General features: G+C 46.8%; 1 protein-coding gene across 2 annotated transcripts; it reads right to left on the minus strand.

Moving 5' to 3' along the window:
• Positions 1-4273: 4273 nt before the first annotated feature.
• On the minus strand, positions 4274-21360 carry LOC115073413 (N-acetyllactosaminide beta-1,3-N-acetylglucosaminyltransferase 4-like). Of its 2 annotated transcripts, none has more exons than XM_029571818.1 (3): positions 21148-21360; positions 7002-7033; positions 4274-6634 (listed from the first exon to the last, which is right to left on the minus strand). In XM_029571818.1, the coding sequence occupies exon 3, from the start codon at positions 6602-6604 to the stop codon at positions 5522-5524; it is 1083 nt and encodes a 360-aa protein (XP_029427678.1). In that variant the 5' UTR covers positions 6605-6634; positions 7002-7033; positions 21148-21360; the 3' UTR covers positions 4274-5521. The 2 variants fall into 2 exon arrangements, with proteins under 2 accessions (XP_029427678.1, XP_029427677.1); XM_029571817.1 differs by lacking the exon at positions 21148-21360 and adding an exon at positions 20235-20464.
• Positions 21361-21735: the final 375 nt, after the last annotated feature.

A 21735-nucleotide genomic window follows, 5' to 3' on the forward strand; every position in this document is an offset into this window, starting at 1 on the left:
TTCACCCCAGGCCTCGAATACTCTCCAGATCCGTATGTATGACAGGGATGTGGAGAACTTGTGCGCTCCGAGTAGGGTATCAATTACAACCTTTGAGTAACTGCGCTTCTTCAGGCAAGTCTGTAAGAGAATCGAGACAGATTTTCATGGAGAATCATGCCCTGCCGGAGAAGGTCCCTGGGTGGAAGTAGGCACAGAGGGTTCCCCGCAAGAAGTCTTTGCATGTCTGCGTACCATGGTCGTCTGGGCCAATCTGGAGCTAGCAGTAGAACTAGTCCCCTGTGATGTTCTATCTTGCCGATGACCCTGCCCAGTAGCGGCCTTGGAGGGAAGGCATACAGTAAGTCTTTCTCTGGCCAAGTCTGCACAAGAGCGTCAATTCCTTGGGATTATGGCTCTCGTCTGCAGCTAAAGAACCTAGGGACCTGTGCACTGAGCTGGGTGGCCAGTAAGCCCCAGCAATTACTGGCCACTGTGGAGCGCACAAGTTCTCCACATTCCTGTCATAGATACAGATCTGGAGAGTATTCTAAGCCTGGGGTCAACAGCATCCATTCCCCTGCGTTTAGGCTCTCTCTGCTGAGGAAGTCTGCGAAGACATTGTCTTTTCCTGCAATGTGGGAGGTAGAGATCCCTTGTAAGTTTATCTCCGCCCATGCCATGAGAGGGTCTATCTCCAGAGACACCTGCTGGCTCTTGGTTCCTCCCTAGTGGTTGATGTAAACAACTCACGTTATCAGACATTACTCAAATTGCTTTGCCTCGGAGTCTGTGTCTGAAGTGCAGGCATGCTACTCTGACTGCTCGAGCTTCCAGGCAGTTTGTGTTCCATTGGCCCTGGGCCGTCAGTTCCTGACACTGGGCCTCACATGCTCGCATTCATGGTGAGCAAGATCCAGTTCAGTGGGGATAGGCTTACTCCTCTGCTTAGGTGCTCTTTCTGTAGCCACCACTGGAGCTGAAAATGTACCTCTGCTGGTAGTTGGAGGCAAATTAAGTAGTCCTGGGACAGTGGGTTCCATCGTGACAGTAAGGAGTGCTGGAGCAGTTGCATATGGCCCTTGCCCAAGGGACGACTTCCAGAGTTGATGGCATGAGGCAGAGGACTTGAAAATAGTCCCATACCGTGGTGCGTGCATTTGTCATCAATCGTAATTGTTCCATCAGTTTCCTTCTCCTCAGGGGAGGGAGGAAAACTGTTGTATTTGGTGTCAAAATGGGTCCCCATGTACTCTAGCATTTGAGAGGGCTGCAGACTGCTCTTGCCAGTGTTCACAACCCGAGTTCCTGCAGTAGGCTCTTGACTCTGGTCACCTGCCAGCTCTCTTCTGAAGACTTTGCCCCGATTAGCCAATCATCCAGGTAAGGGTGTACCAAGATCCCTTCCTTCCTCAGTGTTGCCGCCCTGACCACCATGATTTTGGTGAAGGTTCTGGGGGGCAGTTGCTAGGCTGAAGGGTAGTAATCTGAACTGGTAATGGTGACCAGTATCGCAAAGCACAGGCGATCCTGATGGACTGGGATGTGAAGGTAGGCTTCGGAAACGTCCAGGGAGGTTAGAAACATTCCCGCTTGTGGAAGTGTAGAACCCGCAGATGACTGACGTTCTTGAGAACCAAGATGGGCCGGAAAGATCCTTTCTTCTTGGGAACGATAAAATAGATGGAATAGCGCCCTGTATTTTGTTGGGACATGGGAATGGAAGTTATTGCCTTCAGACTGAGTAGTCTTGTTAGAGTGGTTTCTACTGCCAGTCTCTTGGAATGGGAGTGGCAGGGTGACATCATAAACTTGTCTTGAGGGATGCTGTGGAACTCCAGAGAGTAACCTTCTCGAATGATGTTTAGAACCCATTTGTCAGACGTTATCTCGACCCATCCTTGGTAGAAGAGGGCAAGTCATTCCCCTATATCCTCTTCCTGGGGTTGGGTCGGCCCATTCTCATTGTGGAGCACGGCTGGAGCCTTCCCCCGGGCCTGTTCCCCTCTTGGTCTGTCTGTTGTGAAAGGGCTGGGACCTTCCGGAGGGACGAGGTGCCTGGAACTGCGAGTTCCTGTAGGGTCTAAAGCGCTGTGATCTTCTGCCCTTGGTTCTTCTGGGGGAGGGACGCTGAGATCTTTTACTCCTATCTTCCGGTAGCAGAGGCAATGGGGATTCGCCCCATTTGCTGGCTACGTTCTCCCATTCACTCCCGAACCAGAGAGATCCTTTAAAGGGCATTCTTGTGAGATTCGCTTTGGATGTCACGTCCGCAGACCAATTCCGTAGCCATAGTTATCTTCTGGCTGCCACTACTGCGGCAATGCCTCTGGCTGAGGGGTGTACCAAGTCTGAGCTTGCGTCCGTGAGGAAGGCTGCTGCAGGTTCCATAGTCTCACTGGTATAAGTTCAGGAGTTATTTGCCTCTCTCAAGAAGAGCAAGCAGGAGCGTGCCACCGGTGCGCAACAGGAAGCAATCTGCAGTGTCATTGCTGTTGCGTCAAAGGCCTGCTTAAGGATGGATTCCAATCGTCTGTCCTGAGTGTCCTTCATTGCAGCCCCTCCCTCAATGGGAATCGTTCTTTTTGAGACGGCACAGATCATAACGTCCACGTTTGGGAAATGCAGGCATTCCTTGGTTCTAGAGGGCTTCCAAGGCCCGACCCACTTTGAAGCTGGCCTCTGGAGCATCCCATCCAGGTCAATCAGTTCCTGGATGGCTTCCATCATTGGAAAGTAGCATGATGCCTTACAAAGGGACACCAAGATGGGGGTTCTTTCTTTGGTTCCACCGTAGGGTCTGTGCCAGGAATACCCAGCGTCTTCAGAGTCTGGGAAACAGGGGCTGGTAATTCGTCCTTGTGGAAGAAGCGAAGCATGGTTCCATTCCTGGAGGGATTTCTCCCTCTTCCAGGGAGTCCCTCATCATCTGAGGTGTCTGGGTCCCTGTTAGGGAAGTTCTTGGTTAGGTGAGGCATGTCTCAAGGATCTGAGCCAGGTGGATCTTGTGCTTCTGGCAGGGGTTGAGCCTGGGGAGCAGCTGGGGCTGATTGTGCCTGAACGAAGGCTTGCAGCCCTTGGAAGACTTCCAACCAGGAGAAGGTCCCTGGGTCCATGTTAACCCCAGGGGGAGTCGGAATAGGGGCCCCCCGAGGTGCCCTCCTGTGGGGAAGCAATCTCTGAACTGCATTGGTCCGGGGAGCTATCATCAGTAGTTCCAGAACCATCTCCCGACAGTAAGGGGCCATGCTTTGGTTCCCCCTGGGCTTCTTCGCAATGTTGACACAGGCAGGACTCCAATTCAGGCTGCGCTGCTCTTATGTGGCAGGCTATGCAAAGAGTGCCTTCTGGCCTTTTTGGGTGCCGGTGCCATTGTCTGTATGTGTTTGCGCACGTGCAGTTGTAAATGCGGCTGTGCGAGTAGGTATGAGCGCTGGGTGCGCTCAGTTGTGCTCGCCGCTGTGCACGCAAGCTAGGCACATCGGCCGTCTGGCCTTCCCCACGCATACCGCCGGTCGAGAAGGGAAGATGGCACAGACTACCCCCGTGCGTAAGAGGGTGCCCCCGGAGGGTCTCCCCATGTGTGGATCCTTGCACTGGATCGTGGCCTAGCCCAACCAAGGCTGCTCAACCCAATCGGTGCTCCCTTCTAACCTCACCAGGGACAGATTCGGGATGGCAATCAGAGCTCTGGAGACCTGAATTTAAAGATTTTTTTTCTTACCTGGTCTCAGCGCTTACTGATCATGTGTCGGATGGTCTCCAGCTGCGGGGGAGAGAGGGAATTACCTTCACCACCGCACTCATTTCTGCACCCGCTGCCTTTCAGCCACACTGGAGGGCTAGGTCCTTGCCGGGAACTGGCTACTGGACCAAGGCACACATCTGAGGGATATTGGAGATCAACCTCAGGAATTCTCGACTGGGGGAGGGATCCTTAGATAGCACTGCAGGAGAGCGGGGCTCGATCTTCCTTAAGGTAAATTGTTTCTTCTTTGCTGTAATTCTTAACAGTATTTTAGGGTGTGGGATAGTGTCTGCATCTGCTAGGAGACAGAGATACTGAAGAGCTGAGGTTACTGCAGGGGTATATCTAGAGCGACATCAGCTTTGAAATCTGACTCCATCTCCCGTCTGCTAGCAGAAGAGCACAATACCCATTGGTCCTGAGTCCATCTGGCTACAGACTAGGAAACTTGCATTTTATACCTTTGTCCTAAATGCTTCCCCCCCACTCTATACTCATCCACAGTAAAAACCAAGCAAAATAAAGATGGTCCACATTTACAAAAAGTGTTCTGTATATCTGCAGTAGTCCTTTTATTTGACAGTAAACCAGTTCTCTTTTCAAATCAACTTCTAATGCTTATCAATTCAAAACAGTTTAGAAAATTGTTTTACCATGTATAAAATCAAAATACAAGTTGAAGCTGCTGTTTAAATCAGCATTGTGTGGCAAGTAGTCAAGATTTACACATAAAATTAAATCCTTAACAGCGAGGGCATTTACTGCCAGTTAAAGGCCCCAGTGATAGGAGATTAAGCACCGTTGGGCAGGGCTTTAATGGCAGAAAGCGTCCCCTCAAGTCCCTATCGATCCCCCATGAGAAGTTTTTCAGTAACGCTGAGCAAGTCATTTTAATTTAAAAGGCAGAACAGTGGAGATCCTTATCCCTAAGCTAACAGAAAAGCTGGTCCCATAGGCAAGGCTTAAGAATCCCGCATAGACAATGTTAATATTTAAATCACTTGCTTGTAAACACCAATGTGCCAAACTTTAAAAAAAAAAATGCAATAACTTTCTTTTTTGGAGTTACACTACCAGTATTTCAATTTGTACTTACTAGAACTGAATAAATTATTTTTAAATAAGACTTGTCAATACCGGTACACTTTCTTCGCAGCTTAGCTCCATTAGCTTTTTAAATAAGTGTATTTAACAGAAATGTACACAGCTAAAGTTACAGATGTATAATATTCTTATCCCAACAAACTTACAATTAAAGGTTGAACATCGTGAGGTCCCAATCTCACAGTATAAAGTAGGAGGTAGGATGTGAACTTAGTGCTCCAATTTTCACAGTTTAAGGCATTAGGGCCACCATGCCAGCCTCAGAGCTAGTCTGGAATATATTTTTCTTAAGAAATGAAAGACAGCTGTTGGCAGTGTTTGAGTACATCCATCCATTCTCATAATACAAAAAAAAAAAGTCATGGTGTCACAATTCCTTTCTACATGCAAGGGAAGAGCATGTGATATTGAGATAGTGGGAAAGTGAACCCCCCTACACCCACCCACCCCCACTTTGGCATCTGTGGTATGAAGCACCCTGACAAATGGCTCTAAAACCATCTTGAAAGCAGATGACATTCTGCTGTCCACAGGAGCAGAACATGTCCATTCTGAGTAAGAAAAATATAAAAGAGGGTAGGGTTGTGTTGCATTGCTGCTTTCAGTGATATTACCCCTCTGCTAAATATTGCCTCTTCCTGTTCTATCCCACCTGTCCAGTAATATTGAAGCAAAGGCTAGAACTGTCCTTTAATTATCCAGCAGTGCTGCACACCTGATGCTATCATCCTTCACCAAAGTCCACATGATCCACATCTGCATAGGCTCTAACTTATGCACCACCATTAGCTCTTTGTACAGGCACGGATCAAAGGAATCAAATGGCTTTTGGATCCCAAAGGTTTTGAATCCGGGATGATTCGCTGGGGTCACGTTCATTTTTTCCATACACATTCCGACAAACACATCATCAATTGGGAAAAGTTCAGTCTCTTCAGCGGTGTCTTTAAGGCACCGAACGGTCTTTCTAGACATCAGGTAGCCACCTCCCCCAGCATATGAAGGGTAATAGTTATTAGCATACATAGATTCGGGAATGAAATATTTTACTTTTGTGTTTCTAATGGGAAGAGCCCTGCTGATCACATCACCAACAAAGAGATCTTCCTCGGGGTCGAGCTCATGAAGAAACTCAATTATGTTGTGCGTATTGACAAAAACATCATCATCGCCCTTAAGCACAAACTTAGCATGTGGGCAGTCTTCTTTGAACCACCTGAGAAAATGAATTTCCTTCAGGGTCAGGTTAAAAAAAGTATCCACAAAGTCCCACTGGAGGAGGTCACCAAATTCTTTACTTTCATAGGCCAGCAGCTGACGGAGCGACCAAACTTGAACCTTGGCCTCAGTTTGTCCTAGCAAAAAGACAAGTTTGATCTTTCTGCCGCTTGTCGTCTGTCCCTTCCCCCAGGTGTCCCTTATTGCTGTCCGGCGGTCTACGTTGATAGGCGAAGACTTGATCGCCAACAGCAAGAATAAGTTGGGTTCACAGCTCGTGGGCTTCAGCAGAGTTCTGAAGTGCCGGCAGTGCTTGTAGAGCAAGAATACCCGGTGCAGCTCAGGGAGTTTCACAGAAGAATTGGCAAGGGCAGTGCTAGGTAGGCATTTGGTTGGCTTCACTTCTTCATGAACCCAAAGCCTAAGTCTCTGGCTTGGTGATTTAATTTCTTTGGAAGCCATCTGGGGCTTGGTATCTCTTCGTACAAATAAGACCCATGAAAACAGCATAACTGACAGAAGGTAGAGTGCCAGCAGTACTACCCGTGGAAACATTTCCACTAATGTAGTGATGTTCTTTAAGCCCTGTATGGTAAACAAAAAGGAAGCTTGATTTCTCATTTTATGCATTAAAAAATTACTTTTTATCTGATAGAACTGGGCTTAGCTATCCTTCAAATACATTTAGATTATGACCTTCACTGGTACACAGTTGTTAGCATGCAGGTAGTATTTTAGTGAAATTTGTGCATTACAAACTCAAAGATATATAGAAGATAACCACATTGCTATTTTGGCATGAAATTGATTGGATGTTACTAGCACACTGTTACTGATGGAACAAAATGCACCAAGCAACAGAGACATCTTTCTGCTGTCAAAAACTTTGTATTTAGACTGGCAGATTCTTTCATGCAACAGAATCTTAACAGTAAAATAATAAAATGCATACTTATTTAACTTCTGGCATATTCTAGCAAAACCCTAGAAGAGGAAAGAGAAGGAAGTGGTTAGACAAGCTTTGCACACAACAGCTACAGAATGCTTTTAATGACAGATAGGCTAAAACTGAATTTAATAAGAGCATCATGGAGCCAAAGGGGACAGCGATTCAATCAGTTACAATAAAATGAGACAAAAAGGTGAATATTTTTTAGCTCATCTTCAAACCCCCTTCTTCCACCTAAATACCGTTTATGACCAGAGTCCAACTTTGCAAATGGTCAGGACGTCTGGAAAGAGTCATTCCAGCACAAACTCTGCCTTTTTCAATGAGTCCTGAACCTGCAAGTTTCCAGGTCCAGGACTCAATTCCTGAGCCAGTCTGGCCCCAGGCAGTTTTCCTCATACTGCCAAAAGATGAGGAGGCAGTATTAAGCTCCTCCCTTCCACCCCCCTGAGAAATGTTTCCACACACCTCCCACTTTTTCAAAAGTAAAAGCCATTGAGCCAGATTCACTCAATTCAGACGAGAAAATGTGACAAAAAAAAGGTATTTGTCGACAGCCATGAGCAAAACCAAATCACATCCTACGTTTAAATGTGGCTTTGAGTGCCTATATAACGAAAGAAAGTAATACCCCTACATAGTTTGTTTGTTTGTTGTTTTTTTTAAGACTCATCCCTGCTCTGAAGTGTCTAATACTTCACATCATTACAATACGGACAGACTGACTATATGATCCCTTTCCTGATATACACAGAGTGGAGGAAATGATGTGATAGTCCTGGGGGAATTCTGCACTACTGCAGAGCACAGAATCGCCAAATTCTGCACAGAAAATGGTAGAGGAGACCCTGGCATGCCGCAAACGGAGCACACACCATTCACAGCGAAGATGAAGGCCCCAGCATGCCACGGGACACGCTCCACTAGCAGTGTAGATTAAGGCCCCGGTGAGAGTGAATGAGTGTGTGTGTGAGAATGTGAGTGAATGAGTGTGTGTGTGAGAATGTGAGTGAATGAGTGTGTGTGTGTGTGTGTGAGAATGAGAGTGTGTGTGTGTGAGAATGTGAGTGGTGAATGTGAGAGAGGGGAGGGGGTGAGAGAAAGCAGGGGAGTGTTAGAGTGTGGAAGCCTATATGAGGAGATTGTGAAGGAGTGTGTGTGTGTAAGAGATTGGGAGCTGGTGTGTATGAAAAAGGGATCGTGTGTATGGGAGGGTGCTAGCCTATGTGAAGGCATTGTGTATGTGTGAGACAGAGCCTGTGTGAACGGGTGCATAAGAGACACATAGGTAGCCTGTGTGAGGGTGTATACATGAGAGAGAAAGGGAGCTCGTGTGCGTGGGAATACAAAAGAGAGGAACCCTGTATGAGGGGATGTGTGCGTGCGAGAGAGCCTATATGAGGGTGTGTGTATGTGCACTAGAGAGAGGGAGCATATGTGTGAGAGAGGGGGGGGGACGACGACAGAGTGAGCCTGTGTGAGGGGCAGTACTGAGAATGGGGTCAAACTCTGGGACTGGCAATAGACTGGAAGGGGTTGAGCCTAGATGTGGAGGGGGAGAGAGAGTGCAGGTGGAGGAGTTGGGGCCTGAGAGGGCAAAGTGCCCAGGGGAGAAGGAAGAGCGAGTGGAGGGGACACTTACAGTAAATTTCTAGGGAAATTCTGCTCAAAATATTTCAAATTCTGCATCTTTGAATAATAATTTTTTTCTGTATTAATTTAAAATGTGTTATTTTGACCAATTTAAAATTCTGCATATTTTTAAGTTTTTGGGTGCAGAAAAGCAAAAAGCCAGAACTGCTTGCCCAAATGTGAGCCACCACAATACTACCTTTAAACTTCCTCCAGGACCAGGTTGAGAATTGCTGGCTTGGAGCATCATCCGGCCGGTCTGAATTTAAGGATATCCACACTGCAGGAGATAGTTATGCACGTGGTGGAGGTAGTGTATGCAACTTTCTCTCATGCATACTCACTGTGTATATCCTGAAAAAACAGACTTGCCTGGGTGATCCTCCAAGCCTAAACCCTACAAACCCACGAGGACCAAACTCAGGTCTGTTAGCTGCAGGCTTGAAGAGAAACAAAAACTCAATTAGAGAAAAACTCAAGTACCTTGCAAAGGAATCTGATTATCAACTTTATTAAAAAAAAAAAAAAACCAAACAAAAAAATGTTTTTAATGGTCACCTATATAGTCAGAAAAAAATCCCCTGCAATCCGAACTCAAATCCTCTAATAGATTAACAAGCCTACAATATTTAATGCTAAAGGTAATTAAGCAACAGAGTCCACAATGGCATCTGCATGAGGGAATAACTGTCAATAACAATACTTAGATGCCCTGTGCTAAAGAGCATATCAAGGATACTTATCTGGTAATGGCCACTACCAATAGCAGAATTACATTTTATTTTTATTACAATTTTTATTAAAATTGTGACATTAAAAATTACAGGATGGCCAGATTAGCTCATATTTACAATATCATAAACACACAGTCTAGGAACTCCTAACCTTTCTTCCAGCATACTATAATGTAGAAATTACTTATCTGATCATTTAATTTTCCTTAGTGTAGACAGATGGACTCAGGACCAATGGGTACAGTGTGCTCCTGATAGCAGTTGGAGACTGAGTCAGATTTCAATCTGACTTCAGCACTACATATACCCGTGCACAAGGCTTTGCTCTCCAGTTTTCTCCTTGAAAAGCAATTATGGATATATGTTTGGATAATTTTTTTAAATTAACTTGGATAACTTGATTAACTTGATTACTCGGATTGGTTGACTTGGTTTCTAGCTGGAGACCGCCAGGGCATTCAACCGAGAAGCGCAGACACCTGGTAATATGGGTGTCTGAACTAGAGATAAGGGTGGCTTACCCGTGCTTGTGTGCACTCGGGGGGGGGGGGGGGGGGAAGAGGAGGTTCCCCCGAAGATTCTTGATTGCGAGGCAGCCATGGGCGGGGTGCTGGGTCCATCTGTCTACACTAAGGAAAATGAAATTATCAGGTAAGTAATTTCTACATTTCCCAGCATGTAGCAGATGGACTCAGGATCAATGGGATGTACAAAAGCTACTCCCGAACCGGGTGGGAGGCTGCCCATGGCCCATTTAGTACTGCCCTTGCGAATGCTGTGTCCTCCTTGGCCTGAACATCCAGGTGATAGAATCTCGAGAAGGTGTGGATGGAGGACCACGTTGCCGCCCAACAGATCTCTGCGGGTGACAGCATCTTGGTTTCTGCCCAGAACACTGCCTGGGCCCTTGTGGAATGGGCCTTGACTTGTAGAAGTGGAGGCTTGCTTGCCTCTACGTAGGCCGCCTTGATTACTTCTTTGATCCAGCGGGCAGTGGTTGCCCGCAAGGCCGCTTCCCCTTGCTTCTTCCCGATGTTAAGGACAAATAGATGGTCCGTCTTTCGTACAGGTTCCGATCTTTCCAGGTATCGGACTAGGAGTCTGCCGACATTCAGGTGGCGAAGAAGGTGTGAGTCTTCAGAGTCCTTACGCTCGCCTGGAGATGTCAGCAAGATGGTTTGGTTTAGATGGAAGTAAGAAACCACCTTTAGCAGGAAGGAGGGTACCCTGTGCAGCTGTATGGATCCTGGCGTGAATCTGAGGAACGGCTCCCGGCATGATAGTGCTTGAAGTTCGGAGATTAGACGGGCTGAGCAGATTGCCACGAGGAACGAGGTCTTCAAGGTAAGGAGCTGTAGGGACAGACCACGAGTTGGTCTGAATGAAGCTCCCGCTAGGAAGTCTAACACTAGATTGAGATTCCATAGGGGTAACGGCCACTTTAGAGGTGGCCGAATGTGCTTGACCCCTTTTAAGAAGCAGGAGATGTCTAGGTGGGCCGCTAGGTTGGTGCCGCCCACCCTGGGTCTGAAGCCGGCCAGGCAGCCAGTTGCACCTTGATGGAGTTGAGGGACAACCCTTTCTTCATGCCATCCTGCAGAGATTCCAGGTTCATGGGGATTTTGACTGACCGTGGAAGGATGTCACGGTCCTCACACCACGCTTCAAATATTCTCCATACTCGTATATATGTTAAAGAGGTGGAGAACTTGCGCACTTGGAGCAGTGTGTCAATCACTGGTCCTGAGTATCCACTCTTTTTCAGGCGAGACCTCTCAATGGCCAGACCGTAAACGAGAATCTTGTTGGGTCTTCGGGGGAGGATCGGTCCTTGCTGGAGTAGATCCCTGTGTGAAGGTAGGCGAAGAGGGTTTCCCTGCCAGAAGTCTTCGCATATCCACGTACCATGGCTTTCTTGGCCAGTCTGGGGCCACTAGATGTACCAGCCCTCTGTGGTGTTCTATCTTGCGGATGATTCCGCCCAGAAGTGGCCAAGGAGGGAAGTTGTACAGTAGGTCCTCCTGAGGCCAGGTCTGGACGAGGGCATGGATTCCCTGGGACAGCGATTCCCGTATTCGGCTGAAGAACTTGGGATCCCAGGTATTGGACCTGGTTGCCAGAAGATCCATGGCTGGGGTTCCCCAGTGGTTTACTATCCGCTGGAAGGCTGCTGTAGACAGTGTCCATTCCCCTGGATCCAGACTCTCTCTGCTAAGGTAGTCTGCAGTGACGTTGTCTTTTCCCGCGATGTGGGCGACTGATATCCCTTGTAGGTTTGATTCTGCCCATGTCATTAGGGGCTCTATTTCCAGAGACACCTGCTGGCTTCTGGTTCCCCCCTGGCGGTTGATGTAGGCCACTGTTGTGGCATTGTCCGACATGACTGACTGATTTGCCCCGGAGTCTGTTACTGAACTGTAGGCAGGCTAGTCTGACTGCTTGGGCTTCCTGTCGGTTTATGTTCCATGCAGACTCTTTTTTGTCCCATTGCCCTTGAGCCGTTAACTCCTAGCAGTGGTCTCCCCATCCCCATAGGCTCACATCTGTGGTGAACGTCCGGGGAGCTGTAGCTAGCCCGAACGGTAGGGCTTGGAACTGGTAGTGATAGCCCAATATCACGAAACGTAGGAAACGCCGATGGATGCGATGGATCGGTATGTGAAGATAGGCTTCTGACAGATCCAGGGAGGTCAGGAATTCTCTCGGTTGTACAGCCTTTATGACCGAACGCATAGTTTCCATGCGGAAGCGGGGTACCTTCAGGTAGCGGTTGATGGTCTTGAGGTCCAGTATGGGGCGGAGTTTTCCCTCTTTCTTGGGCACGATGAAGTAGATGGAATAGTGCCCAGAATTTTGTTGGTGCGTGGGCACAGGTGTTATTGCCTTTAGGCGAGGAGTTTTGATAGTGTGGTTTCCACTGCCTTCCTCCTGGGGGGTGGGGGGGGTGGGGTGTCATGGCACGGAGAAATCACAAACTTGTCCAGTGGGGATTGCTGTGGAAGTCCAGGTAGTATCCCTCTCGGATGATGGATAGAACCCAATTGTCCGACATTATTTCGACCCATCTTTGATAGAATAGGGCGAGCCTGCCCCCTATTATCTCTTCCTGTAGATGGGTCTGCTGATTCTCATTGCGTGTGATGGCTGGGGCCGGGTCCTGAGCCGGCTCCTCTTTTGTTGTGTTTGTTCCGAAAGGACTGTCCCCTGCCGACGGGGCGGGGTGCTCGGTAAGTGTTTTTGTATGGTCTAAAACGCTGGGATCCTCTTGTTTCTGTCCTCCGGTAGACGGAGGTAGACAAATGGGACTCACCCCATTTGTCAGGTAATTTGTCCAGTTCACTTCCGAACATGAGAGTTCCTCTAAAGGGCATCCCTCATGAGCCTCGTCAGAGGTTGCGTCGGCTGACCAGCTTCGGAGCCCAGAGCTGTCTTCTGGCTGCCACTATGGACGAGAGGCTCCTGGCCGAGGTGCATACCAGGTTTGAGGTCGCATCCGTGAGGAATGATATTTCTGGGTCTAATGCCTTGATTGGCGTAGTTGCATCCCTGGCCATAGCCAGGCAGGCGCATGATACCATGGCACAGCAAGCAGCGATCTCTAAGGTCATAGCTGATACATCGTAAGACTGCTTGAGGATGGATCCCTGCCATCTGTCATTGGCATCCTTGAAGCTCCTCCCTTGACTGGTATGGTGGTGGTGGCACAAACCAGGGCGTTGACCTTGGGAAACCTCAGGAGTTCCTTCGTTGCGGGGTCCAAGATGTAGAGAGCTTCTAGGGCTTTCTCTCCCTTAAAGGTGGCCTCTGGAGCGTCCCATTCCAGGTCGATTAGTTGTTGTACGGCCTGTAGTGTAGGGAAACGCCGTGAGGTCTGGCGGAGCCTGGCCAGGAAGGGACTCGCCTTGGACTCTGCTGTGTTGCATGTGTCCGGGATGGCCAATGCCTTCAGACTCGTGGCTATGAGATCTGATAATTCGTCTTTTGGGAAGAAGCGCATCATGGTGCGATACGGTTCCATTCCTGGAGGGATTTCCCCCTCTTCCAGGGGTTCTGATTCCTCCTCTGAGCCATCTGTGTCCCTTAAGGGGAGGTATTTGTCCAGGGAAGGCTCATCTGGTGGAGGCTGGGAGGGACATGGGAGGTTCTGGACCACTGGTGGGGGTTGTGGTTGTGCCGCTGGTGGCCCTGTCTGTGCGTGGATGTAGGATTGCAGCTCAGCGAAGAATCCCGCCCAGGTGAAGTTGCCTGGGACCGCATTGGGTCCGACGGCGCTCCCCGAGGGCCCCCACTGTGGAGGGCAAAGTCGGGAATAGAGAGGACTGGGGTAGTCTCACCGGTGGAACCGGTGTCCTCTACAGGCTGAGGGGGACCTTATCTCGGTACCCCCCCCCCCCCCAAGCTTCTTTGCATAATAAGCACAAGGCGGAAGTCACCTCGGGCTGTGCTGCTCTCAGGTGGCATGCCAGACAAAGACAAGGTTTTGTTTCTTCTTTAAAATTTGGAGTTTGGTTTTCTAGCGCTGTGCGTGTGTGAAGTCCCGAACTGCTATGGAGATGGAAAAAACTGAGGATCAGAGCCTCGTGTTGAAATCTGACTCCATCTCCAACTGCTATCAGGAGCACACTATTCCCATTGGTCCTGAGTCCATCTGCTACATGCTAGGAAATCCTTACATTACTCTTTTTAAAGTCAAACTCATTGTCATAGAGCAAGCTGAAGGTACATATCTAATAACCATAAATAAATTAAATATTAGTCTGCATCCTTAACCAGACTACATTAAATTCTGCTGGTTCAGATATTAACAAACTTATTCAATGCATCTCTCTAAGGAACAGGTCTACCTTAAGCAAAAAGGGTTCCCAGATTTTTGGTTCATTTGAATAGAAATCCATATTTGGAAAGTAATAGATTGGATTCCATGGTGCATACCCTCCACAGCAGCCATACAATTCTACCATAGGGGGAACAGAAGAAGATCTCAGTGGCATGCTATATTCCTTCTCACGCCCACCAACATATGACTAATTAAGCTAACACCCACCCCCCCTTTGTAACAGGTAAGAATTTTCCATGTGGCAATCCTAAAAGAATCACAAGAGGATCCAAGGGCAGATGAATGTTTGAGAACTTGCACATCCAGGAGAGGACTTCTGTCCAGTGCATCTGAATTTTGGGGCATTCCCACCAAATATGAAAAAAAGGTGCCAATTCCTCCACACTCCTGCCAGTAAGCTTCACATTCCAATAAACCTCTTTTTTTAGCCCGAGTATAATTATAATACCAGTGATACCAAATTTTATAACTGGACTCCTGGCTGATAACCTTTTGATCATTGAGAAAAAAAAGTACCCCCACTGTTCATCTGAGATGTTCTGACTCACCAGTTGTTCCCGTTTAGATTTGATCCTCCTGCAGGGCCTTGCTCTTTCCAGATAACAATTTATAGATCTTACAAATAAGACCTCGGCTTTGATAAGGGGCAGTGGCCAATTGCTCAAATGCGGTCAATTTTCTACCACAGATACTTTTTATTGTTGGGAGAGCCAAAAAGCCTTTTATCTGTAAATAGTGGAAAACAGAGAGGGCATCCCCTCCCCCAGAACCTTGCAATTGATGTAAAGTCTTAATCTCCCCCTTATCAAAAAAACTGGCCTACCATGTTAAATTCTAAGTTATTCCATTTAGAGAAATGTGTTAAGTTAAAGTGACCAGGGAAGTCTGGATTATCCCAAAAGGGTGATAAAGGTGACAGACATGAAGAAACACTAGTGGTGTCCAACATTTTATTCCAAGAAGTTAAATAGGTCCAGTAAAAGGGTGCAACCCTTGTGATAGTGATAAACCTCTGCTGGAAATCCATGGAGACAACCTCCAACCCTGTATCTAGCCCAAGCTATTTCCATTGATATCCATTGTTTATCTAACGGATTCAAATGACATACAATATTTTTTAGCTGTATTGCTCTTTGATAACATTTAAAATCTGGCAAATTAAACCCCCTTGATCCTTTTGAACAAACAATATGTTACGAGATACCCTTGGCTGCTTCTTTTTCCAAATAAATCATGGAATTTTAATAGGTGTTTCTAATAAAAACACCACTCTGGGTAAAACATTCATTTTGATTGAAGCTATACGACCCAGCCACAAAAAGGAATATTGGGACCACCTTATTAGGTCTTGTTTGAGATTTTTCCATAGTGGATCCAAATTAAGATTACAAATTTTCTAAATTCACTAAAATATAGATTCCCAGAAATTTAACTGCCTTAGATGCCCAACAAAAAGGATAACTCTGCATTAAGGATTTCTTAGCATCACGACGAACATTCAATCCCAATATTTCAGTTTTAGATAGATTAAGTTTATATCCTGAAAATTTTATTAAAACAAGCAATAGATTGCAAAATAAAAGGAAGAGAGGTCAGAGGATCTCGTACATAAAGTAATATATTGTCTGCAAAAAGTGCAATTTTGTGTTCTCTCCCATCCAAAGAAGAAAAACCTTTAATGGCTTCATTAATGGAGCGGAGAAAGCGGGCAGCCCTGTCTAGTGCCCTTTTCTAAGGAAAAGGTGACAGAAAAACATCCATTGACACTTGTACCTCTGGTGGAAAATATAAACATTTTACCCAGGATATAAGATGATCCCCAAACCCAAACTTTGACAAAACGAAATAGGTAACTCCATTCAACACCATCAAAAGCTTTTTTTCTGCACCTAGGGCCATAAGACTGGTATCCCAGGGTATTTTCTTGCTTAGATTAATCAAATTAAGCCTTCTCCCTACATTGTCCTCGCCCTATTAAATATAAAACCAGTTTGATCAGGATGAATCACCACTGGCATAATATCTTTAAGTCTATGGGCCTGAATTTTTGCCAAAAACTTTATCATTGTTTAATAAATAGGTCTGTAAGATGAACATCATTGAGGATCTTTCCCCTCTTTAGGTATCACCACAATATTAGCCCATTGCATGGCGCTGGGCAAAGGGATCCCCTCGAGAACTGCGTTAAAAATGTGTCAATTTAGAAGCCACTATAAGTGGCATATAATTTATAAATATGTCATACTAAGACCATCCTCTCCCTAACTTCTTCCTGAGTGTAAAGACTTAATTGCTTCCATTATTTCTTGATTAGTAATTACCTATGGTTGCTTTATGTGTTCCAGAAAACCATGTTGCATTACCCAAAAGCAAATCAATATGAGAATAAGTATTATGAACTATAGAATAATAAGTATAATCCTTCTCATCTGCGTGCATGATCCTCCATAGATCAGTTAATCTTCTATCTTCTAGGAGATCATGGAAAAAATCCCCCCCTTCTCACATAATCTGAAGCTTTCCCAGATGTATCTATATCCGGGTTTATGGTTAAGTTGAATAGCCCCCGATTAACAAATCCCTCAGAAAAAATAAGGATGTCAGCTAATAGCATTTCCAGAAAGGCAGTTTGGTCATGATTACAATTTCTAATGGCAGAGACAAGGAAGTCACCAAATGAAGCTGAAGGGAGGGGGCTCAAAGGGAATGCAAGAAAACACTCTCACCTAGAAGGTGGTGGACACATGAAACACACGCCCATCCGAGGCTGGAAGAGCCAAAATTGGGACAGAATTCATGCATGAACGGGACAGGCACTAAGGCAGCTTGATGGTAGGAGACGACCATAGATCGGGTAGCATAAATGGGCAAGCTAGGTGGTCCTTATGTGCTGACGAGATCATCCGTGTTTCTACATACATGTAAACTTAAGTTACATGGCACTAATGCTCTTATGAGATACTTTGCTAAAATGGTGTACAAATTTGGCTAGCTGACAGATGTTTTCATCTTTGGGAACCTTACAGCCTGAACACACAAGCTGGAAACGTGATGCTCGTTTTTGAAAAATGAGCTGCGGATGAAGCTATTTTGTTAAGCGTGGCAGTACATGACGCCAATTCCCAGATTGTCCAAGGCATCACCTTTCCCTCAAGCCTGAGAAAGCACCCGAGGGAATTCATGGTAGCAGTATGAGCCCATCAACCGGCCATGAGCTGCGGCACATGGACATCACCCCCTATCTTCTGGGGGGGGGGGGGGGGGGGGGGGGGGAAGCCAAGCCTAAGGGCTTCTTAAAACATCACGAAACCCAGGCATGAATCATACAGTGTCCAAGTCCAAATAGAAAGTAGCCCTCCATAACCCACTCCCTGCTCTGCAGAGACTCCGTTTCATAATCGTTCTGCTCTGCCATGGGCACAATAATCAGTAAATACCTCTCAGACAAAGGAAAGTTAACAACTTGTCCTGAAGCTATTAACAAAAGGGAAATCACTTGCAGCTTGGGAGGCCACACCTATTCTATATCACTACAGGGGAAGGAAAAAAAAAAAAAAAAAAAAAGAATACAGTGGTTCTTGTATTCTGAATCTTTTAAAAAGTATTGCTTTACATACGACACCCGATGGTATCCCATTCCATGCTCAAATTTCTGTACCTGACAAACACTGGTTGCGCAAGGCATACACACAATTGACTGCAAACAGACACTAACATCAGCAAAATGTGTCATTTGTATAAGCTCAATGCAGTATGTGGCTTTGCCCAGCATTGCAGTTCTGGAACAGAGACTGCATTAGGTAGGAGTCAAAAGCATTTGGTTGTTGCCCCAACAGCCTGGCATTAAAAGCAGCAGCTCTGGCAGAACCAGCCCCGCACGGCAGCTGTGAGGTTCTTCTGAAGGCCTATAGCCCCAAGATGAGCCTTACGAGACCCTGACCATAGCTTTTAGTTGTGTACCTGGAAATAAAAATGTATCGATGTGCAGCTTGTTTAACTTCAATGCCGAGGATTATCCGATGGCAAAGCGTCTGTATGCTGTGGGTTGTGTTTTTTGCTTGGGTCGCCCCCTTAGTAAACTTTGGATTGACTGGGCCTAGCTGCATCAAACTTCCTATGGCGGTAGCTCCTTTTGGTGTGGGGGGGGGGGGGGGGGGGGGGGGGGGGAGAGAAACGACATCAAATTTTTCCAGTTTTCAAAGTCTGTGGAGGGAGGAGGAAGGAGAGGGGCAAAATTGGCACTTTTCCCCAAAAATAAATGCATAGACAGTTGGATCACAGCTCTCTAGAACGTCACACGTTCTATTTGCTATTGGGCCAATTTAATGCATTTATAGCTAGCTCTGGGGAGCGAAGTCTGATGTTACCCCAATATACAAGCAAGGCCATAACTAGGGGTGGGCGAGAAGAGCAGAGCCACATTGGGGATGGAAAAATAAATGCCAGCATGAGCCGACAGCAGACAAAAAGCCAGGAAGAGTTTCCTTTTCCTTTCTACCACCTGGGCTGTGGGGCAAGGGGAAGAGAGGACTGGAGTCGAGGAAGAGAGGAGTGGGGCCAGGGGCACAAATATGCTGGCCTGTCCCAGGCAGGAAAATGCCTAGTTAGGGCTCAGAATACAAGTAAATTACAGGACTGCACTACAGCAGCAGCTTTTGTTTTTAAAGTAGTAGAGTTATTAAAAGTTAAAAGATTGGGGGGGGGGGGGGGGGGGGTATAAAATGTATCTGCAGGGAGGAGAAAATTGACAGGAAGAGCAAGACACCTCACTCATTACCAGACCTAGTCCTGCTGAGACCATAAATTCTGCTGTGCCTACCTCAGTTTTCTGACCTCCCCGTCATTTTACTTTATAGCTCTTTACAGTGGGATGCACCAAGCCCAACCAGCCTCAGGCAAGGGATCCACAAGCCCACTTTCCCAGCACTACAGCCCTAGGCATAGGCCAGCCCAAAATTAATTTTGCACATTAAACAGAGCAGATATGACCTGCAAATCAAAGAATCACTTTAGACAGACAACCGAAAGGTTTCATTTCTTATATAATGCTCTTCAATACCAGCGATCTCGTTTAAGCACCAATAATTCCTGAGGAATTTAAGTACAAATCAAAACTGAATAAACGGTGAATACTGGGACTGGCCCAGCGGTGGGTGACATGTGCTGTGGTGGGGGGCCTGAGTTCCAATCCAGATCAAGTCTTCTGCTCCCTGAGTTAGCAGGGATGCCACAGAGGCAGCATGCACAATCCCTGGCAGAAAGACGTTTCCGCCATTGCTCAATGCCGACACCTAGTGACCAGACTTGGGATCCACTTGGGCTGGGATCTTGGGGGAGCTGCAGCTTGTGGCCGCCATCCCCCACCGAAGGCTGACCCTGCAATGGCTGGGCTGAGTTGGGAGAGAGAAAAAATAGTTACGTAGGAAGGCTCGGGGTGTTGGAACTGGGTTCTTTGAGGCTACAACTGAGCTGAAAGCCTAAAGGTGCAGAGTGACATTGCAGAACCAAAAAAGCGGGTAAATATATTCACTTTTTTTTTTTTTTTTTAAACAAGATGTTTTTCTATCACCGCTGCTACTCATCTTAATCAGTCTGCTTCTTTCCCACATTTGTTTACGATGCATTTTTAGCAGGGCAAACGACATCTCAAGAGACTAGAATTATACAAGCATTGTATTCACGGAACGAAACAGTCACTGAAAGCATCCTGTACTGTTCCTTTCGTTAAAAGTAATCTCCCCTATCACACGGAGAAGCTATAAAGCTTCTCCCGGCACCGCACAAATCGATCGCAAGTCTCTAGCTCTCAAGTTAACAAGAGCAGACCGGGAGGAGAAGCCCGGTCCTAAGCTCACAAGAACAGGCAGGGGCAACGCCTGCCTCCAGCCCTCCCGCGCCTGGGGAAAAATCCCGCAAGCCCTCGCCGGCAGCAGCTCTCACCGCCTCCTGCACCCGGCGTGCAGCAGCAGCGGCGGCCGCGGGGAGGGAAAGCTGAGGTGCGCGGCTCTCCTCACGCAGACAGCAGCTCCTTACCTGAGTCTCCGCACACCTGCATGCAGCCGCCGAGCACGCGCCAACCCCTCCTCAAACGATTGCGCGGAGCACACAGCGACCCGGGGGGGGGGAGGGAGACAGAAGGGGATGAATCCCCCCCCCTCCCGACATGCACCACGCAGGCAGAGAAGGAAGGAGGGGGCATGAGCGTGCAACTAGCGCAGAGCTTTTTGCCTTGTGACTACTTTTTTTTTTTTTTTTGTCTCGCGCTCAGCGCCTGCACCACCCGGCTTAAAAAAAAAAAAAGGGACCGAAAGGCAGCCAATGAGCGCGCGGGGCCCGGCGTCGTCATGGAAACAAAGCGGCACGGGCTGCTGGAAGGCTCGTGCGCGGCGGGCTTCGCTGGTGGCTCCTGAGCGTAGGTTGCCGGACTTCGGTTCATCTGGAGCCTGGGCCTCGCTTTTAGAAGATTTAGAATCAACAATTCAAAGCAGCCATTATTTCTTTCTTTTATGACGACAAATGTGCAATGGAACCCGGCCACAGATGCAGAGCTAGGGACGATGGGTGATGTTACGCTGATAGGATCTGCTCTGAATTTTAATGAAAACGGAAAAGCCCCCTTTCCCCTCCCACTGCAAATCTAATCTGTTGTCGATAAATTTAACAACTTGTTCCTGTAAAGGGTGGGATGATGCATATAACATTAAGTATACTTATGGAGGCAGTTACCTCACATGATTATTAGTTATTTTTATTTAAAAATACATTTGCAGCTATTGGACTCTTTGTAGCAGTCCTCCAAAGGGGTGGAATTAGCGCACGTTTGAAACTTTCAATTAGTAGCACCAAGACAAGGCTTCAACTCTGGCTACTATCTTATCTATTTGTATCTTTCACGTGCATTCATAATTCAATCATCTTAAAAAATTGTTTTCTCACATTTACTTACCTCATGCTCGGCTCTGAACAGCGCTGGGAGTGTAACTCTTAACGAGCTGCCTAGGGAAATTTAAATATCAATAGATGAGTTTATAGATGGATGTGATTACCCAGGGAAAGGGGAAGGGAGTGAAGCACGTGTGCGCTTTTTTTTTTAAGAAGCTGAGGATGCGCACTCCTAAATCGCTACTGATCCTGGCACGAACTTCCTCCTCTTATTCTATACATTGTGAAATCGGTTTAATTCTTTTTAGTCTGTCCATTTTCATTAAAATTACACATACACGCAATGGACTGTACTTTGGCAAAAAAAAAAAAAAAAAGTAGATTTTTCTTTTAAAGAAAGATTTAGCCTTAAAATGTCTGGAAAATAACTACATGCTTTTTCAGCTAGGGGGAAGGATGCTATCATTTAATTTTAGGGAGACAATAAGAAATATCAGAGGTTAAGTACACTTGAGAGCACAGAGCATGCTTCTGATGTAGCAGCCCCCTCTGTTGGTTCTGGCACTGGGATCAGTAAAACTCTTATTCTAAACCTGGACCCCAAGCAACTGCCTCATCTGCACCCCAACCTTAATCTTTCACTGACTAGGGC

Source organism: Rhinatrema bivittatum, chromosome 11 (assembly GCF_901001135.1).
Source record: "Rhinatrema bivittatum chromosome 11, aRhiBiv1.1, whole genome shotgun sequence".
NCBI classification, from domain to species: domain Eukaryota; kingdom Metazoa; phylum Chordata; class Amphibia; order Gymnophiona; family Rhinatrematidae; genus Rhinatrema; species Rhinatrema bivittatum.